This window comes from Rhinopithecus roxellana, chromosome 5 (genome assembly GCF_007565055.1).
Source record: "Rhinopithecus roxellana isolate Shanxi Qingling chromosome 5, ASM756505v1, whole genome shotgun sequence".
Classification (NCBI taxonomy): Eukaryota; Metazoa; Chordata; class Mammalia; order Primates; family Cercopithecidae; genus Rhinopithecus; species Rhinopithecus roxellana.
Genome location: NC_044553.1, coordinates 174,212,055 through 174,232,575, shown reverse-complemented (window position 1 = coordinate 174,232,575; position 20,521 = coordinate 174,212,055). Strand labels below are relative to the sequence as shown.

The 20,521-nt window shown below is 52.5% G+C and overlaps 1 protein-coding gene and 1 non-coding gene across 2 annotated transcripts in view; one reads left to right on the top strand and one right to left on the bottom strand.

Moving 5' to 3' along the window:
* The first annotated feature begins 5,276 nt into the window (after window positions 1-5,276).
* The window catches only part of PLEKHO2 (pleckstrin homology domain containing O2), a 28,136-nt gene continuing 12,891 nt past the window's right edge, over window positions 5,277-20,521 (top strand). Inside the window, exons 1-3 of the mRNA XM_010355488.2 lie at window positions 5,277-5,416; window positions 12,828-12,977; window positions 20,081-20,197. Coding sequence (XP_010353790.1) covers window positions 5,405-5,416; window positions 12,828-12,977; window positions 20,081-20,197 — 279 coding nt within the window. The 5' untranslated portion in view covers window positions 5,277-5,404. The remainder of the gene's footprint in view (window positions 5,417-12,827; window positions 12,978-20,080; window positions 20,198-20,521) is intronic.
* LOC115897951 lies at window positions 14,090-14,223 on the bottom strand. The gene has a single exon (XR_004057724.1). It is a non-coding gene; the product is annotated as a small nucleolar RNA SNORA70 (small nucleolar RNA).

Genomic DNA, 20,521 nt, shown 5'->3' with positions numbered 1-20,521 from the left:
CAGCCTCCTGAGTAGCTGGGATTACAAGCATGTGCCACCACGCCTGGCTAATTTTGTATTTTTAGTAGAGATGGGGTTTCTCCATGTTGGTCAGGCTAGCCTTGAACTCCCGACCTCAGGTGATCCGTCCGCCTCGGCCTCCCAAAGTGCTGGGATTACAGGTGTGAGTCACTGGGCCCGACTTTTTTTTTTTTTTTTTTTTTAACAAGGTCTTGCCCTGTCACCCAGGCTGGCAATTGTTGTAGCTCACTGCAGTCTCCAATTCCTGGCCTTCAGCAATCCTTCTGCCTCAGCCTCATAAATAGCTGGGACTAACAGGTGTGCAGCACCATGCCTGGCTAATTTATTTTTACAATTTTTTTGTAGAGATAGAGTCTCACTATGTTGCCCAAGTTGGAGGGTAGGGTCTTTCAAGACGTATAAATCAGATTTTGCAGCTGGTGTAGTTAAAAGCCCTCAATGCCTCCCTAAGACTATTCATCTTAGAATAAAACCCACAGTACTTACCGTAGCCTGAAGTCAATTCCCCCTTCCGTGCAATGTGACCTCAAGCCTACTGCTCTCCCTTGCTCACTAAGCTTCTGTCACATTGGCCTCCTTGATGTTTCTTAATACCCAAAGCCCTTTCTTATGCCAGAGTCTTTGCTCTTGCTCTTTCCTTTGTAGGAAACACCCTCCCCCTTCCTCCCCACCTCTTTGTGTGGCTGTCTTTTTAGTCATCGTTTAGGTCTCAGCTGAAATATCCGCTCTTCTGAAAGGCTTCCCCCACCACACATACCATATCTAAAAATGGGCTCCCCTAGTTTCTATTTTTTTTTTTTTTTTTAGAGGGAGTCTCACTCTGTTGTCCAGGCTGGAGTGCAGTGGCGTGATCTCGGCTCATTGCAGCCTCCACCTCCCGGGTTCAAGCAATTCTCCACCTCAGCCTCCCGAGTAGCTGGGATTATAGGTGCCCACCAACATGCCTGGCTAAGTTTTGTATTTTTAGTAGAGACAGGGTTTCACCATCTTGGCCAGGCTGGTCTTGAACTCCTGACCTCGTGATCCGCTTGCCTCAGCCTCCCAAAGTGCTGGGATTACAGGTGTAAGCCACCACACCTGGCTGCCCAGTTTCTATTTTATTACCCTATTTATGTCCTTTACAGAACTTAACACATTGAGTTGTTAACATGTTTATTTGTTTACTTGCCTGTGGTCCCTCTCTTTCAGCCTCATGAGGACAGGGATCATGCCTGTCATGTTTATGGCTTTGTCCCTGATACATGGGAAACTCAACGGGTATTTTTTTTTGTTACTTTTTTTGAGAGACAGACTCTTCCTCTGTCGCCCAGGCTGGAGTGCAGTGGCGTGATGAAGGTTCACTGCAACCTCTGCCTCCTGGGTTCAAGCGATTCTCCTTCCTCAGCCTCCCGAGTAGCTGAGATTACAGGTGCACGCCATCATGCCTGGCTAATTTTTGTATTTTTAGTAGGGACAGGGTTTTTGTCATGTTGGCCAGGCTGGTCTTGACCTCCTGACCTCAGGTGATCCACCTGCCAAGGCCTCCCAAATTGTTGGGATTATAGGCATGAGCCACCACGCCCAGCCACAACAGGTATTTTTTGAATGGATGAATCAATGAGTAAAGAAACCACTCCAAGTCCCAATCCCTCTATCTCTTTTCTAGCTCTTGAATCTATCTTCCACATCTTCGTAACCACTGCTCTGGTTCAGTGGTTCAGCAAGTTGCATTACCTCCAACTTGGATTTCTGGAATAATCTCCTATTCAATGGACTACCCTGTCTTTCTTGCCCATATTGCAGTCATGAAAATGAGCTTGTAAGATGAAAATGAAATTGTGTCATACCTCGCTTCAAGCTTCAGTAGCCCCCTGCTACTTGCAGGAGGTATTTCAATACCATAGGTCAGCACTCAAGGCCTTTAGCACTCTGGCTCCTGCTGCCTCCTTAGTGGCATCTGACCGAATTCACCTTCCCCATTCTGCCCCCCACACATATGACCACATAAAGACTGCCTACAATTCACCCAACAAGTCAGGATATTCTACAAGTTCTCATTTTTGTGAGATGTTTTCTTGTCCTGAACTTTCCCTCTGCCCCCATTCAACTAACCCTGCTGGAATACAACTCAGCCCCTCCTCTGGGAGCCACTCTCACCATGCACCATGTACTTTTTCATCAAAGTCCTTATCAGGACTGGGTACCATGTCTGCGGCCTGTAATCCCAGCACTTTGGGAGGCCAAGGTGGGAGGATTACTTGAGTCTGGGAGGTTGAGACTGCACTGAGCCATGATTGCACCACTGTGCTCCAGCCTGACTGACGGAGCAAGACCCGTCTTATTATTTTTTTAAGTGCCCTTATCAGGACTTGTCTACCTTCCTACTGGTTTGGTTCATCAGCTCTCCAAGGCAGGACCCAGATCTTGCATGGCGTGGTCACACGATGCTGCCCAAAGGAGTCATTTAGTAGGGAGCATGGACTGTGGAGTCAAGCAGGGTTTGAATCCAGTCAAGGGGCCTTAACTGGGTCATCTAACTTCTTCAAGCCTCAGGTTCCTGATCTGTTCAATAGGGATAACAATTGTATCTATTTCATGGATACTTTTGTGAGGATTAAATGATATACAGGGAGAGTTTAGAATAGTGAGTAGATAACAGGGGGTCCTTACATTCTTTTGAGTGCATAATTGTAGGATGATGCCTTAGAAAGCACCCCCACTTAAGGGGCACTCAGTACACTGCAGAATGATTAAATGGTACACATGCAAAACAGACCCCCACACCCCAAAACCTTCAATGACTTCCCATTGCCCTGAGGTTAAAATGTGGTCTCCTCCACGCAACCTACAAGGCCCTCTCTGCACAAAGCTGTCTGCTTTTCCAGACTGGCCGCCCTATACACACATGCTGTGCTGTTCATGCCTCCATGCCATTGCTTACACCCTGTCCCCTCTCCCTAGAATGCCTGTCCTACCCCTTTGTCCTGGTTCTGGTGCCCCTCCTCTGTGCATTCACCCTCTCATTTGACACTTGGCATTCTCATCTGCTTACATGCCTTTCTCCCCAATAGAGGACAGGGATCCTGAGCTCTGCCATTATCTTCTAGCCACTATCATAGGGCCTGACAGACAAAGAAAATAAAATACTTGTGTTGAATGAATGCACACCGTATAGAGGCAAACCCAGAGGGCTAGCATGAGCTAGACGGGGAAACTGAGGCCAGAGTAGTTCTCAATGGCTCATTCCCCAAAATGACAGAACTATTTGGATGTCAAAACCAACCTGACCTCACCGCTCTCTCCCTACAAAGGGCTGCTTCTGCATAACAACATGAATTTCCCCAGGGTCTCCGCTCTGTTGCAGGTAGAGCATGAGTTTCCAGAAACAAGATCTTCCAAGTCCTCGGGCATTGGAGTACAATGCAGCACAGCTCTGCAGATTGAGGGAATAAAACCATATGGTGGCTGAAAGAGGTTGCTACATACAGAGACTATCTCAGATCCTCAGCCTCAATTTTCCTTCTTCCTTCCTTCCTCTCTCCCTCCCCCACTTTCTTTCTTTTCCCTCCCTCTGTCCCTCCCTCCCTTCCTTTCTTCCTTCCTTCTCTCTCTCTCTCTCTTTTTTTTTTTTTTGACGGAGTTTCGCTCTTATTGCCCAGGCTAGAGTGCAATGGTGTGATCTCAGCTCACTGCAAACTCCGCCTTTCGGGAGATTCTCCTGCTTCAGCCTCCCGAGTAGCTGGGATTACAGGGATGCACCACCTCTCCGGCTAATTTTGTATTTTTAGTAGAGACAGGGTTTCTCCACGTTGGTCAGGTTGGTCTCGAACTCCTGACCTCAGGTGATCTGCCCGCCTCGGCCTCCCAAAGTGCTGGGATTACAGGGGTGAGCCACTGCGCCCAGCTCTTTCCTTTCCTTCCTTCCCTCCCTCCTTCCTTCCTTTCTCTCTCCTTCCTTCCTTTTCATTTTCTTTTTTTCTTTCCTTTTTTCCTTCCTTCCTTCCCTCCCTCCTTCCTCTCTTTCTCCTTCCTTCATCTTTCTTTTCTATTCTTTCTTTTTCTTGACCAGTGTGATAATATCAGCCTCAATTTTCTTCATTCCTTTAGATAAAGGAACCCAGGCCCAGGCATGAGGGAGAAGTGTACCTGCAGCTCCTTCCCCCTTGTCCTGGGAGCCCCAGGCTGCCGTTTTCCATACAGGGCTGAAAGTGGCCTGGGAGCCTGAGGGCTGGCAGAAGGCCGTGAAAGGAGAGCTTGGTCGCTGGCACAGCCGCTGCTATGGCAGCCTGAGCCGAAGAAGGTCACCACTGATCTCACATGCACTTAATTTTCCCTTCTTTGGCATGGGACAGGATTGACCAGGAGAGCTAAGGGGGAGTATGTGTGTGTGGTGGGGAGCGGTGCTGCAGGCTGCGATGCAGCCAGTTACTTTCTCTCTCTGGGCCTCAGTTTCTCCAATGTAAAATGAGGGCTCATGGTATAACTAAAATCATTACTCTCTGCTGGTCCCCACACTTCCACTCTCCAGCAAGGCTGTCAGGGCTGCAAGATCACCGCGGGATCGGGGGGATGGTCGACCCTCAGATACGGGAGGGATTGAGCGATGCCCAAGGAGGGCAGGAAAACACTGCGCTTGGAGACCCCTGAGAGCCAGGGGCAGGCCGCCCCGTAAAGGGACCCCGGAGTCCCTACTCTCAGCTCCAGCTCTTCCTGTAACACCACCCTCCGAACAGAGACCCAAGCTACAGGCCCGTCCCCGTTCAGAGGTTCCAGAGAGAAGACCAGGCCATCGCCCACTGCCTGGCGTCGGGGAGGAAAGAGGAGGAGCCTCTGTGTGCCCACATCTCTGGCCGTCCAGGGCAGCTCGGCTCGGTCTCGCAACCCCAGCCCACTGGTTCAGGAGACCTCAAAGGCTCCACCGCTAGCGCCCCCAGCGCTCACTCTGTGCGCCCCACCCCAGCCCTGCAGGCGCGCCGCTCCCGCCACCCTCGCCTCAGTCTCTGGGCCGGAAGCCCCCTCCCCTCCCGTGCCGCAGCCCCCTCCTAGTCCTTCTCCCTCGGCGGGTGCAGGAAAGCTTCTCCGCCCCGTCCCGCCCTCTTCCTCCAGTTCCAGCTCCGCCCGGCTCCTCCGTCCAGTCTCCAACCCCCGCCCCGCCCCGCCCTCGCCCCACCCATTTCCCGCCCTGGGCCTGGTCCCCGACCCAGCCGCCCCCTCCCCGGCCCCGCCCCGGCCCCCGGAAGCCTCTCCCCGCCCCCGGCCCCGCCCCCCCGAAGTTTCTTGGGCCCCCGGCAGCCGGCGGGACAGAACGCGGAGAGTCGCTTCCCGGCCGGGCGTGGACGCAGTGGCAGAGTCCGCGCGGCGCCGGGAGCGAGCGGCGGAGCGGTGGGATCCCGGCGGACTCGCCATGGAGGAGGAGGTGAGGGCGGGGCCCGGCAGGGCGTTGGGCTGGGGTCCTCGAGCCCCTCACGGGGATTGCGGTCCTGGGCTCAGGCCCTCGTTCCTGCCCGCCCCACTCCCGCCAGTCTCACCTCAGGAAGAGCCTGGGCAAATGGGGCAGGGGCGGGGGGCGGGATCCATATCGGGACTTCGCAGTCTGCGTCCTCCTTCATTCTCTCTGACTTTCTCACCAGTTGTGGGGCGTCGTGGTTGTTACTGTTCCCATTGGATTGACCAGGAGACTGAGGCTCCAGCGAGTTTGATGACTTGCTGAAAGTGGCCTGGGTGACTGGGCTCGAACCCCGATTACCGTTGACTCCCTGTACCGGCTAGGTCGGATCCTGACTCTGTGTGTGTGTGTGTGTGTGTGTGTGTGTGTGTTGGGGGATTCCTGTCTCAAGTATGTGACCATGCCTTGGTGACAGGAGGAATGGAGAAGTTGTTTTTTTCTCCCTTGTATAAGTCTCTGTATCTCCTTTCCCCCCACTCTCTTCCCGCCCCACATCCATCTGAGCAGCTGTAGGAAAGGAATCGGGAGTCAGGCCCACCTAGGGTCTGATCTTGGTCCCTGCCTTCCCCACCCGAGGGCTGGACCAGCTGTGTCCCTGGAGCCTCCTTCTAACCACTCGGAACACTCTTGGCCTGGGATCGGGTCTTGCCCCGCCCCTGCCCTTTACTTGCAAACTCAGTTCTCCTAGCAGCCCCATTATCGGAGGGTCCAGCACGCAGCAAGCACTTAATATGTGCCTGTGGAATGATTAAGTTAAAAGGAGGGGCCTGTTGGGTCTAGAGGAAGGTGAATTTGTTTCTTATCCCCTGAGGGGGTCCCAGCTTCAGCCCCTCCCAGCCCAAGGGAAGGGGCATGTCTTTGCCTCCTTGGATGGGAAGGAAAGATGAAGCTCTCTGCCTTGGGGGAACCCTGGCCAGCTGGGAAGCACAGAGTGGACCAGGCTGCCCGTGTGCCTTCAGTGCCCACTTCTCACTTTCCCGGGGCCATGGATAGGAGCAGCTAGTGGTCCGTCAGGGCTCCCTCTAGGCCAGGCCCTGCCTTTCTGTGGGGTGGTAGATAAGTCACTTCCCCTCTCGGCCTTCATTTCCTCTTCTGCAAAATATAGTGCCAGTCCTCCTCCTACTCCTGGCCTGACAGTGGCCCCTTCTCTCAGTAGGTGAAGATAGGGGGCAAAGTCAGGCCTCTGTGATTTGCTGCGGTTTTTTTCCTGCTGTTGGGTGGGGCTGCCATCTGCCCTCCCCAGGCCCCTGTTGCAAGGGCTAGGCTCTCTGGCCAGGGCCCCTCCCCTGCTCCCAGAGGATGTGGGTCAGGATTACTCCATCTCCTGATCTGCTCTGGCCCCTAATTAAGGGAAGTTCTCCGGACACCTCCTGGGCCCAGCTCAGCTCTGTACTCCCCTTGGTCCTGAATCTCTCACATTGCCAGTTTCTTTTCTTTTTTTATCTTTTTTTTTTTTTTTTTTTGAGACGGCGTTTCGCTCTTGTTGCCCAGGCTGGAGTGCAGTGGTGAGATAATGGCTCACTGCAACCTCCCACCGCAACCTCCGCCTCCCTGGTTCAAGTGATTCTCCTGCCTCAGCCTCCCAAGTAGCTGGGATTACAGGCATGCACCACCATGCCTGGCTAATTTTGTATTTTTAGTTGACACGAGGTTTCTCCATGTTGGTCAGGCTGGTCTCGAACTCCTGACCTCAGGTGATACACCTACCTCGGCCTCCCAAAGTGCTGGGGTTACAGGAATGAGCCATTGCGTCCAGCCTATGTTGCCACTTTCTGACTCCCAGATGCTCAAAGCTATCTAAATATCTGGGCTGTCTAAGGTCTTGTCCACTTTACCCAAGCCCCTGCAAGCCTCACCCCCACAGCAGGGGCTTCCTATCGCTACTCCCCTTTGGCATCCCTAATCTGCTTTCCTCCCACTTCTCCCAGTAGCTTCTGCTTGTTGCACTAGGCCTCAGTGCCCATCTTTGTTTCTCTAAAACACCTCTTAGGTCATAGCCACATGCTCTGCCCCATGATCCCAGGCCATCTTCATCATCTCACTTTCACATGGCTGCTTTCAGCCCTCCTGCTAGCTTTCAGCTTCCTCCCTGTGCCCAGCCACCCTGGACTAAGGTCCCTCAGCCTCAGTGACGTCCTCTATGTAATGGGCTGGTAGCTCTTGTCAGGCTGAGGCTTGGGGAGGAGGTGCTGGTCTGGGCACTGGACATCTGCCCACCTGTATGCTCCTGGCCTCGGTTCCTCGTTTGTAAAAGGAAAAGGGTGGGTGATTGAGCAATGTGATGATGTATATGCAAAAGCTGGGAAAACTGCGAGTATCTGTGGGGGTATTATTGCTGCCATTGGAGTAAGGGTAGAAATCATGGACCTAGGCTTTCTCTTCTCTGCTCTGGGGCTCTGTCCTCTGCCAGCAGTCATGCCTTTTCCTGGCTTCTAGGCTGTCCACTTGCCCTCACCATCTAGAGACAAGCAGGGCAGTGTCCTGTCCCAGTACTGTTTCTGTCCCACGGAGTAATCTCTTGCCCTTTCTGGGCTGTACTTTCTCTTTCTATAGAAAAGGGGTTGAGGGGCCGGGCGCAGTGGCTCAAGCCTGTAATCCCAGCACTTTGGGAGGCCGAGGCGGGTGGATCACGAGGTCAGGAGATAGAGACCATCCTGGTCTACACAGTGAAACCCCGTCTCTACTAAAAAATACAAAAAACTAGCCGGGCGAGGTGGCGGGCACCTGTAGTCCCAGCGACTCGGGAGGCTAAGGCAGGAGAATGGCGTAAACCCGGGAGGCGGAGCTTGCAGTGAGCCGAGATCGCGCCACTGCACTCCAGCCTGGGCGACAGAGCTAGACTCCGTCCCCCCCAAAAAAAAAGAAAAAGAAAAGGGGTTGAGGGTGCAGGGGCTTTAATAACCTTTCGTGCCTTGCCTTCTCTGGGCCAAGGCGTGTGTCTCTTCCCCTCCTCAGAGCCCTCCCCAAACCCTACCTTCTGCAGGGGTCTCCCAAATGAACCCCAAGCCCTTACCTCATCAGAGAACTAGGACCAGTACGTCCCTCTGGGTAAGTGCTATGTCTCTGCCAATAGGCTGGAGCCTCTCAAGCAGGAGATTGCCCGCTCCCCACCAGACAGGGGACTTATCTTATGCAGGGTCTCTGTTACCCACCTCAGACTGGAAGTTGCCTTGGGGCAGAGCCTGTGCTTCCTCTCTCTGAATGCCCCGGCACGGGACTATGACATGGTGGATTCTTAGTAGAGTTGGGTCAGAACATCACTGGGTTTAGTCAAAGAGCAAAGGTTGTCATAAGCTTCCTGGGATGTGAGGTGCCAATCAGGTTTCTTCTAGTCTCTGTCTCTCATAACCTGTGTTGTGGTTCCATCTGTCCCGTTCTGTGTAGAGTTGAGGTGACCTGGCTTTTTTTTTTTTTTTAATGAGTGACCCAAAGGAGGCAGGCTGGTGCCTCGGGGTGCCTCAGGAGCTGCTCATGGTGGGCAGGAAAGGGCCTGGGTGAGGAGGGATGGGAGGGGAGAGGGCAAAACAGGAAGAACAGTGGTCAGCTGCTCAGTGAGGAGAGGAGGCCGAGAAACTGGGCTGAGCAGGACAAAACCTCCCCTGTGAGCCCTGCCAAGAGGAGGGGCCCCTTATTAAAACTTACTGGGGCATAGCCAGGCCCCCTGGAGGGAGGGGTTCTGAGGGGCATGGAAGGGGGCTGGGTGGAGGCAAGTAGGACTCTGGCCTCCAGCCAGGCCTCCCCTGGGTGGCTGTTTCTGTGGCTGGGCTGTGGGTCATACCATCTGCAGCCCGTCAGTTGTTCCCTCCTCCATCCCAAAGTGCTGTTTTGCCTAGTCCTGCCCTGGTCCCATTCATCCTTTAAGGACCTGGACTTGCTTCTGTAGGTAATCCTGTCACGGTATTCTCTGGGCTACACCAGCCCAGAAGTGACAGTGATCTAGGCACAGGTACCAGCTGTGGCCCTAGGGAGCTTCCAGAGGGTAGAAAGTTTTCAGGAGAGGTCACAAGTGGGGAGAGTTTAGACAGGGGTGTGAGATCCCATAGGGTGGTGGGTGGGTCCCCTGAAAGCAAGAGGCTTGGCGCTCAGAGATGGGTGGCTGGGCAACAGCTTCACACTCCACAGACCTCACTGCCTTGTTTAAGAGAAACCAAGAGTCTGCCCATCAGGTGGAAGGCCTGGGAGGGGCTGGTGGTGCTGTGCTTGCTGTTGCTGTTACAGTCAGAGGGATGTTAGTGTGAAATGTGGGGGTGGGGTTTCCCATTTCCCTGTTCTTCCCTTCTAGTCCTGGGCCTGTGACAGCCTGCAGGGCTTGCTGAAGGTGTTAGGGCCCTGGGGGTGTCAGTGGTGATGTGGGGAATGGGAGTCCAGTGCATGATAGAATGGGAGAGCCTTCTCCTTGTCAAAGGGTGTTGAAATCCCTCTTCTCCTGGACAGGGTGGCTCATAATCAGCCAGCCTCCTGCTTCCTTGTTCTTATATCCAGGAAGACCTTTTTTTTTTTTTTTTTTTGAGACAGGGTCTCATCCTGTTACCCATACAGGAGTCCATTGGTGCAATCTTGGCTCACAACAACCTCTGTTTTCCTGGCTCAAGCGATTCTCCTGCCTCAGCCTCCTGAGTAGCTGGGATTACAGGTGTGCACCATCACCACCCGGCTATTTTTTGTATTTTTAGTAGGGACAGGGTTTCACCATGTTGGCCAGGCTGATCTCTAACTCCTGACCTCAAATGATCTGCCCATCTCGGCCCAAAGTGCTGGGATTACAGGCATGAGCCACCATGCCTGGCCCCGGGAAGACCATTTGGACCACCTCACTTCCCCATTTCTCTTGCCATCTACAAGTTAGGGAGACCCCAAGGGGGAACCCCACATTCCTGGAGCTCCTGAAGATCTGAGGCCAGCAGCTATAGACCAGAAAGTGCTTGTCCTGACTTGGGAACTGGGCCCAGGGAGAGGGTCCCTGAAAGCCAGAGGGGACGGCAGTGACAATAGTAACAATAATGACAGCTGCCATTTACTAGGTTTAGGGCATCCTGGGAACTGCTCTATATGCTTTGTCTTTTTTTTTTTTTTTTTTGAGACGGAGTCTGGCTCTGTCGCCCAGGCTGGAGTGCGGTGGCCGGATCTCAGCTCACTGCAAGCTCCGCCTCCCAGGTTCACGCCATTCTCCTGCCTCCGCCTCCCAAGTAGCTGGGACTACAGGCGCCTGCCTCGTTGCCCGGCTAGTTTTTTGTATTCTTTAGTAGAGACAGGGTTTCACCGTATTAGCCAGGATGGTCTCGATCTCCTGACCTTGTGATCTGCCCGGCTCGGCCTCCCAAAGTGCTGGGATTACAGGCTTGAGCCACCACGCCCGGCCGTATGCTTTGTCTTTATTCAGCAACAGATGTTTATTGAGCACTTACTATGTGCCAGTCACTGTCTAGGTAATGAGGGTACAGGAGTGAACAAAACAAAAATCCTGCCCTCATGGAGTTGGATTCCTTACAACTTCTGCTGTTAGTAGCTGCATTTCACACATGAAGAAACTGAGGCTCAGAGAGGTTAAGTGGTTTGCCTCAGTCTGCATGACTGCAGCTTCTAAGCCTAGATTCCCCACTACTAGAATGTGCAATTCAAAAGGGGGCGGGGGCCCACAGTGAGAACAAGGCTGGGGCTCCCCTGTCATGACAGAGACCAGGGAAGCCAGGTCTGCCCAGCTCCTGACAGTGCACCACGCTTACATCTGTTTGGACTTGTTCTTCCAAAGGCAGCTGTGGCCACAGGATATCCCTGGGGAGAGGCACACCTCTTTTAACTGGGGTCCCTTTTTTGAATTTTATGTAAATGATAATGTAGTCAAAATTAGTCAGTGCTAATTTCCTTCTAGCAGGCTCTAGATTCTGACACATTCTTGATCCCCTCTCCTTCACCCCCCGCTTCACACTCAAGACTCTGGATACCTATCATTGAAGCAAAGTGGTTAGCAAAGAGGGTGTATTTTTATTTTCATTTCACAGGTACCTCTTGAGCACCCATTATGTGTAAAAGAACAGGGCTGGGTGCTGGGGACCCAGAAGTGGATCTGACCCCAACCTCATCTGGTAGGCATGTACCTGGCACCCAGCCACCCAAGCAGGCAATTGGTGAGGCACAAGATGTCACTGGCCCCAAGGCTCCAGGGTGTCTACCCAAGTCCAGGAGAAGGGTTTGAATTTAACTCCTATGCCAGCCTCTGGTCAAAGACAGAGTACTTGGAACCCTCACTAGATGTGGTGGCCACCCTAAGGTCCTTGCCTGGAGCAGGCAGGAGGGGAGAGGAGCCTCCTGCTTTGGGTGGGAAGCGGGAGGGGCTGCAGAGTGGGTTCTCTAGAAGCATAGCAGTAGAGAGGCAGATTTCCACTCAGCCTGCCTGTCCTTCCAATCTTTGTTCTGGGTGGCCTTCCTGGGCCACCCCAACCTGAACTGGGTCCCCCCCACTGTCCTCTCGCTGCCCCTTGTGTATTTCCTATATAGCATTTCACACAGGTTAATGGGTATGCCTGGGTATTTATTTGTTCAACTCCTATTTTCCCGCACTGTGAGCTCTGAGGACAGAGACTGCCTTACTTTTATTCTCCTGTGATGTTGTAAGCACTCAGTACATATGTTGACTGAATGAACACATGGAGGCAGAATGGTGGAGTGGGAAAAACGTGGGGTCAGAGAGACCGCTTAGAATTCTGGCTCTGTCCTCTAGTTGTGGTTTGCACCTCTGTTGAGTCATCTCTACGTTCTGAGCTTTAGTTTGCTATGACATGTGGATAATGAGGCTACCATCTTGGAGGGGAGTTGTGAGAGTTAAATGACACGGCCGGGCGCGGTGGCTCAAGCCTGTAATCCCAGCACTTTGGGAGGCCGAGACGGGCGGATCACGAGGTCAGGAGATCGAGACCATCCTGGCTAACACGGTGAAACCCCGTCTCTACTAAAAATACAAAAAACTAGCTGGGCGAGGTGGCGGGCGCCTGTAGTCCCAGCTACTCGGGAGGCTGAGTCAGGAGAATGGCGGGAACCTGGGAGGCAGAGCTTGCAGTGAGCCGAGATCTGGCCACTGCACTCCAGCCTGGGTGACAGAGCGAGACTCAGTCTCAAAAAAAAAAAAAGAGTTAAATGACACTATGTGTATCAAATGTTATACAGTGGCTCAGAGTAAAGTGGCTGCTGCTATTATTGCTGTTATTAGCTCTGATCCTGGGTTAGGAATATCTGCCTTGGGGGTTGCGGGAAAGCTCACATAGGGTGATGTCACTAGGTACTTAGCATAGGGATACATCCCTTGTGCCCTTGTGTGACCTGTGAACCTGCGACCTGTGACCCCATGGTAGCAGCCCTCATGGTATGTCCTGGTGCTGTGTTACAGGGTGTGAAGGAAGCCGGTGAGAAGCCTCGGGGAGCACAGACGGTGGACAAGGCTGGCTGGATCAAGAAGAGCAGTGGGGGCCTCCTGGGTTTCTGGAAAGACCGATATCTGCTCCTCTGCCAGGCCCAGCTGCTGGTCTATGAGAATGAGGTGAGGACCTGCTTGGCGCTGAGGTTGGAGGTTCTGGGACGGGGCAAAGTGAGGGCAGTCAAGTTCGTAGGAGGACCCTGGGTTTGGGGCCAGAAGACCTGCTCCACTTTTGCCATGCTGTGCAACCTTGAGCAAGTACCTAATCCTCTCTGGGTCTCTGTATATGGGGACAATACATCCGATGGCAATTCTAGGGTTTCTAGATGAGATGAGACTTTTTTTTTTCTGGAGATGGAGTCTTGCTCTGTCACCAGGCTGGAGTGCAGTGGCGGGATCTCGGTTCACTGCAACCTCTGCCTCCTGGTTCAAGTGATTCCCGTCTCAGCTTCCCAAGTAGCTGGGACTACAGGCATGCACGCCACCATGCCCAGCTTTTTTTTTTTTTGAGACAGAGTCTCGCTTTGTAGCCCAGGCTAGAGTGCAGTGGCGCGATCTCGGCTCACCACAACCTCCGTCTCCTGGGTCCTGGTTCAAGCAAGTCTCCTGCCTCAGCCTCCGGAGTAGCCGGGATTACAGGCACACGCCACCATGCTCAGCTAATTTTTTGTATTTTAGTAGAGACGGGGTTTCTTTTTTTCTTTTTTTTTTTTTTTTAATATACTAATAATGTTTATTGAGGGAATCAGGATAAAACTAAAATAACAGACAAAGTACGTAAGAAAGAGGGGTAATTGAAGTGAAGGCATTTTTTTTTTTTAGGTGGACAGGAAGTAGAATTTATTGGTGAGTATTAAGAGGGGGCAGCACAGTGGAAGCCCTCATGAATGCAGGGCCTGCCACTTGTCCAGAGCGCCACGATTGGGAACGTACTTGACCCATCTGGGATAAGCCACTTCTCAGCCACCATGTCTTCAAATTCATTGGCATTGAACTTGGTGAAGCCCCACTTCTTTGAGATGTGGATCTTCTGGCAGCTGGGGAGCTTGAACTTGGCCCTGCACAGGTCCTCCATCACATGCTCCTTGTTCTGCAGCTTGGTGCAGATGGACATAACTTGGTCAATGTGAACCCTGGCCACAGTGCCCTGGGGCTTTCCAATGGCACCTCGCATGCCTGTTTGGAGCCTACACTGGGGTAGTGCAAGGTCAGAAACGTGAACATCCATCTGAAAGGACTGTCTCCAAGGTCCCTTAGAGCAACCCATACAACAAACAGGTTGCATCACTACCAGGGAAGCTGCTGTTTGCAGCCATTGCACACTGGGCCCCCATGAGGAAAGGAACTCAGTCGGCTTAATTGGCTGCAGGGAGACGGGGTTTCACCATGTTGGCCAGGAGGGTCTCAATCTCCTGACCTCGTAATCCACCCACCTCAGCCTCCTAAAGTGTTGGGATTACAGGTGTGAGCCACCATGCCTAGCCCTCTTATTTTCTCTTATTTTTTTATTATTATTATTTTTTGAGATGGAGTTTTGCTCTTGTTGCCCAGGCTGGAGTGCAATGGCACTGTCTCAGCTCACTGCTGCTGCCGCCTCCCAGGTTCAAGCAGTTCTCCTGCCTCAGCCTCCCAAGTAGCTGGGATCAATGCATCAGGCACCACACCCGGCTAATTTTGTATTTTTAGTAGAGACAGGGTTTCACCCTGTTGGCCAGGCTGGTCTGGAACTCCTGACCTCAGGTGATCCACCTGCCTCCGCCTCCCAGAGTGCTGGGATTACAGGCGTGAGCCACCGCGCCCGGCCGAGAGTTCTTTGAACTGTATGTGCATCTAGTGTGCAAGTCTTTTCCTGTCCCTGAGCAAGGTTCCATGTGAGTGAATGTTGTAGAAAGCTAAAGCCTGCTCCATTCAGCAGTAGTAGTAGAAATAATAATTAGCAGGCTGGGCATGGTGGCTTACACCTATAATCTCAGCACTTTGGGAGGCCGAGGCAGGCGGATCACCTGAGGTCGGGAGTTCGAGACCAGCCTGACCAACATGGAGAAACCCCATTCTCTTTTTTTTTTGAGATGGAGTCTCGCTCTGTTGCCCGGGCTGGAGTGCAGTGGCCGGATCTCAGCTCACTGCACGCTCCGCCTCCCGGGTTTACGCCATTCTCCTGCCTCAGCCTCCCAATAGCTGGGACTACAGGCACCCGCCACCTTGCCCGGCTAGTTTTTTTTGTATTTTTTAGTAGAGACGGGGTTTCACCGTGTTAGCCAGGATGGTCTCGATCTCCTGACCTCGTGATCCGCCCGTCTCGGCCTCCCAAAGTGCTGGGATTACAGGCTTGAGCCACCGCGCCCGGCGAGAAACCCCATTCTCTACTAAAAATACAAAATTAGCCGGGTGTGGTGGCACATGTCCGTAATGCCAGCTACTCGGGAGGCTGAGGCAGGAGAATCACTTGAACCTGGGAGTTGGAGGTTGCGGTGAGCTGAGATCATGCCATTGCACTCCAGCCTGGGCAACAAGAGCAAAACTCCATCTCAAAAAAACAAAAAAGAAATAATAAGTAGCACTTGTACTTGTTTGGAGATATGGTCTTACATATCTCCCTGTGACAAATCTCAATAGTCCCATGAGAGTGGTCATCATATTATATTTTACAGAAGAGGATACTGAGGCTCAGGGTGACAAGATGACTGTTCAGCATCTCCCAGTGAGTGGAGGAGTTAGGGCTAGAAGCAAATCCAGCATGCTTTCTACCAAGAGACACCAGCGAGTAAACCCCAAAACTTATTTTTCCAAGAAAATCTCTAAAATATGTTAAATATTCTCTGCTTTCTTCAAGAGAAGATGCTGGCCTAAATAAAATCTTTCCCTGGAGGCTCAGTGTCATCACCTGTCAGACCCACCTGCAGAGTGGGTTCCCTAGATGCATAGGGGTAGAGAGGCACATTGCCTCTCTGTTTTGAACTGGCAGGAGGCTGTACTTCTCAGCTTTTCTTTCTCCTTTAACATCAAGTTGCTGGTTTCAACTTCTGCTGTCTTTGTGCCTCTAATAGCCCTCACTTCTTCACACTTCAGATGCTTGTTCCCCTTCTGATTTCAGCAGGCTTGAGATTTGGACAACCAAGGATGCTAAGCTTGCGTGTTAAATAAGAGTCAATTAAGATGTAGGTGAAGACTTGAGAAAGAAAAGTGGTTTTTTCCTTGTAGATGCTGTTTGTGTGCTGTGGTTGAGGCTATCGGAGAGCCCATCCACTGAAAACAGGGTAGCACAATATGCCTTTGACAGGTGAAATACCTGGGAATTGGCCTGGGGGCAGAAGAAGAGGTAGCCTGCCTCTTCCTCATCGGCCTCTCCCAGCCTGCCTCAGGCTATCTTGGCAAATTCACAATTGTCCCAGGACAAGAAAGGTTAGGCAACCCGGAGAAGCACCCTGTCTGACCTGCCTGAGTTGCTGGCTCATGGAGTTAGGGTGTCAAAGAAGAGGTGGGAAGAGGGCAAGGGAATGAGGGTGCATAGACAGCACCCCCAGATGTTCTCTACTGCTGCTCCCACCAAAATAGGATGTGCCACAGTTGGGAATGAGGCAGCAGGGGGATATTTTTACCAATAAAGGGGGTTGTCACAGCTTCTTCCAGTGCCAGCTGCCATGAGAGTTAAGTGACAGGCTTTCAGCTGTCAGCCTGTCAGGTACTGTCACTTGTCCTAAACTGCCTCTGTACATCTGGCCACAGCTGGGAAGCAGGAAGGATTTCACATCTCCCAAACATGAAAAATCTAAATCACACTTTTTTTCCTTTTTTGAAAAAGATTACTATTAAAAATGTAAATGTAATTTCAAGAACTTAGCACTCGGGGGTGGGGGAGCTTGGCCTGGGAGTAGGAATTGAGAAATGCTTATTAGCTCAGTTCCTCTTTCTGATGTAAGGAACTAGGCGAAGGAACGAACGCGAATGGCTCTTGGCTGTTTCTTTGCTGTCAGAGAGGCTGACATTCCAAAGATGCTTCCTTCACCCATTGCCTGCTGGTTTATCCGTTTTTCTGAGCTGCAGAAGAGCTGGGATGATTCAGCGTCTTGGGTGGGGTGGAGAGGAGACCCAGGACGGGCAGTTGTTGGGAGCTCAGTGGTGGAGGTGGATGGACTTTTGTTCCCAGGCAAAGGAGGGTGTATTCAGGCCCGTGGTGGTCCAGTTAGTGGAGGCCTGTGGACACGGGGCAAGTAAGCTGCTCTCTCTCTCAAGCAAGGATTCTTCCCTGGGCAGTTTCCCTGCTCCAGATTCCTGGGGAGGAGACTTCCTGAGTTCTCAATCTGAACCAGGCACTCAGAAAACTTGTCCTTTATATGTTCTGCTTGAGGGCTGCTGCTTGTAGGGTGCAGCTGGGGGAACAGAAGGATGAGCAGATAGATAAACAGAGAATGGGGTAGAGAAAGATGGCCAAGGGGGGAGTCAGGACTGTGTCTTCCCATGGCAGGACTCTGCTTCTAGCACCTTGTAGGGTGTCTGCACCTTACAGGTGCTTTGTAGATGTTTGCATCCCCCCAGCAGTAAGTGATGGGATGGAGAGCACTTAAGTTCAGGGGTTCATGATTGGGGGCAGGGGAGCTTCTCAGAGCAGGAGGATTTTTCTGGTCCATGTGTTTAGCTGAGGAATCTGGAAGGTATTGGAGGCTAGAGATTGGAAAGGGATGTATGGATGGAAGCAAAAAAGAAAAGATACTTGATTGAACCAGGGTGGGAGAGGTAAGGCCACCTTGGCCATCTCTTCCCCTTTCTCCGAGGGGCTGACGAGAGAGTCGATTAGTGGTTATCCACATTAGATGTACAGTCATCTGCTTTAAAAAATCATGAGGTTTGGGGCCTTGCCCCCCAAGAGATCCTGGTATAATTGGTCTGGGATGTCGCCTGGGCATTGGGGTTTTTAAAAACTCCCAGGTGCCACCAAGACTGAGAACTTCTGATGTAGAGCGGTGGTTCTTTCTCTTTGAGATGGAGTTGCACTCTGTCACCCAAGCTGGAGTGCAGTGGTGCTCTCTTGGCTCACTGCAGCCTCTGCCTCCTGGGTTCAAGCGATTCTCCTGCCTCAGCCTTTTGAGTAGTTGGGACCACAGGCGCACACCACCATGCCCAGCTAATTTTTGTATTTTTAATAGAGACAGGGTTTCATTATGTTGGCCAGGCTGGTAGCAGTGGTTCTTAACCATTCACATCCAGGCCAGGAGTAGTGGCTCAAGCTTGTAATCCCAACTCTATGGGATGCTGAGGCAGGAGGATCACTTGAGGTCAAGAGTTCGAGACCAGCCTGGCCAACATGGTGAAACCCCATCTCTATAAAAATTAGCTGGGTGTGGTGGTGGGCACCTGTAATCCCAGCTACTCGGGAGGCTGAGGCCAGAGAATTGCTTGAACCCAAGAGGCAGAGGTTGCAGTGAGCCGATATCATGCCACTGCACTGCAGCCTGAGCGACAGAGCGAGATTCTGTTTCAAAAAAGCAAAAAACAAACAAAATTTGCATCCATCAAAATCCCTGAAGGCTGGTTAGAAGACAGATTGCCAGGCCCACTCCCCTAGGTTTATGATTGAGTGGGGATGAGGCCTAGGAGTTTGCATTTCCTTTTTTTTTTTTTTTTTGAGACAGAGTCTTGCTCTATTGCCCAGGCTGGAGTGCAGTGGCACGATCTTGGCTCACTGCAAGCTTCGCCTTCCGGGTTCACGCCATTCTCCTGCCTCAGCCTCCCGAGTAGCTGGGACTACGCCTGGCTAATTTTTTTGTGTGTATTTTTTTTTTGTATTTTTTTTTTTTTTTAGTAGAGACATGGTTTTGCCACATTGGCCAGGATGGCCTCGATCTCCTGATCTCGTGATCCGCCCGCCTCGGCCTCCCAAAGTGCTGGGATTACAGGTGTGAGCCACCGTGCCTGGCCAGGAGTTTGCATTTCTAACAAGCTCTCAGGTGGTGCTGATGCTACTGGCCTAGGTCCCACCCTTGGAGGACCCCTTGTGCAGAGCAACCTACTGCCTGTGACTGGAGGGAGTGTGCTGTGCTGGAAAGGGCCCTGACCTGGGAGTCAGAGGCTATGGTTTGAGTTGGGGCCCTGCCCCTTATATTTGGGTCTGTGTGCCTAGGGCAAATCCCTTCACCTCCAGGCCTCATTCTTTCCTTCTCTAAAATGAGGTAGATACGGGGCTGTAGGCTTTCAGGGTTATTGTGAGGTTCAGAGACTCAGGGATGCAGAAGTGCTCATGAGTGTCAGGTTCCTTCTGTTAAACATCAGCAAGGGTTTCCTTAACTTTTTGGCCAGTCCCAGGGTGGCGTACCCTCCCCCGCCAAAGGATCTGCTTCTACTTCCCTAGACTCTCCTGGATGAGAGTGCCACACCCAGGAAGTTGTTCCAGTTGGGTCTTCCCTGGAAGAGGACCTGTTGACCACCATTGAGGGAGCTTGCTGGACAGGCACCTGATGGGTGGAGTCTGTAGAGAAAGCACTCAAATGTCAGGGGTGGTGGGCAGGAAGACAGCCTGGCTAGTGTCTAGAGATGGCCAGGAAGAGGCTGGACACTGTCCTGGCCACTGGCCCTCCTAATGATGAGGCCTCCAAGTGGTGGGATGGGGATGGGATGCGCTTGAAGGAGCCCTTGCCTCTTGCTTGTATGTAGCCTGCAGCCTTGGACGAAGTGCTGCTCTCCCAAGCCAAGGCTCAGCAGGGGGTGATGCTGAGTGAGGAACACAATTCAGGATGGCTGTGCTGAAGACAGGGCACGTAGCCCCAAATGTGCCTTGTTCACACTTCCCTCTGGCTCTTCCTGGAAAGTCTTTGTTGTCCCTGGTCCCCATCCCACTCCCTGCCTGCCGTTTTGTGGCATCCTGCATTCTTCCTCTGGCTGTCTCTTCCACAGATCTCTGCTTGGCCTCTGGGCATGGCTGGACCCCAGACAGCCTTTTCTTAGCCTCTGTAGCTTCCCCTGTTTCCTCCTCTGGCCTTAGGCACATACCTGCCTCTGGGCTATGTGCCCGTCTCCCATCTGGATGGGGAGCCTCACAGGCATCCCTCCAGCCAGCATGCACTTGCCAGGGTCTGGACACCACATCTTGGTGACTGACTAGCAGCCTGAGGTCCTCACTCTGACCAAGTGATGTCCTCACTGAGTGGGATCAGGGTCTGGGGCGTGAGTGGCTGAGGGTGGTGGTGGATCTGACTGTCACCAGCTCATGTCCCTTCTGTTTCCCTCCCCAGGATGATCAGAAGTGTGTGGAGACCGTGGAGCTGGGCAGCTATGAGAAGTGCCAGGACCTTCGTGCCCTCCTCAAGCGGAAACACCGCTTTATCCTGCTGCGATCCCCAGGGAACAAGGTAGGAAGATGCCTGCTGCTGCCCCATTTCCCTCTAGGCCAGAGTCGCCTTGGGAGGCCTAAGCAGGTTTAGCAGGCCTGGCCCCTTTAAAAAGCCTGTTTTCTGTTGCATGTGGCTGAGGCTCAGCCCTAGCAGCCACCATAGGTCAGACCTTTACTCATTTTGTCTCGGAGTCTTCCAAGCCCCTAGTTGATAAGAGATGCACTTAGGGCTCTGTTGAGAGAGCTCTGCTCCTGTCTTCCCCTTGCAGGCCCAGGCCCTCCATCCCAGGCTGTAGTTGGAAAGTAGCGTTTGGGAGGTGGGGCACTTGACTTTACCCCAGAC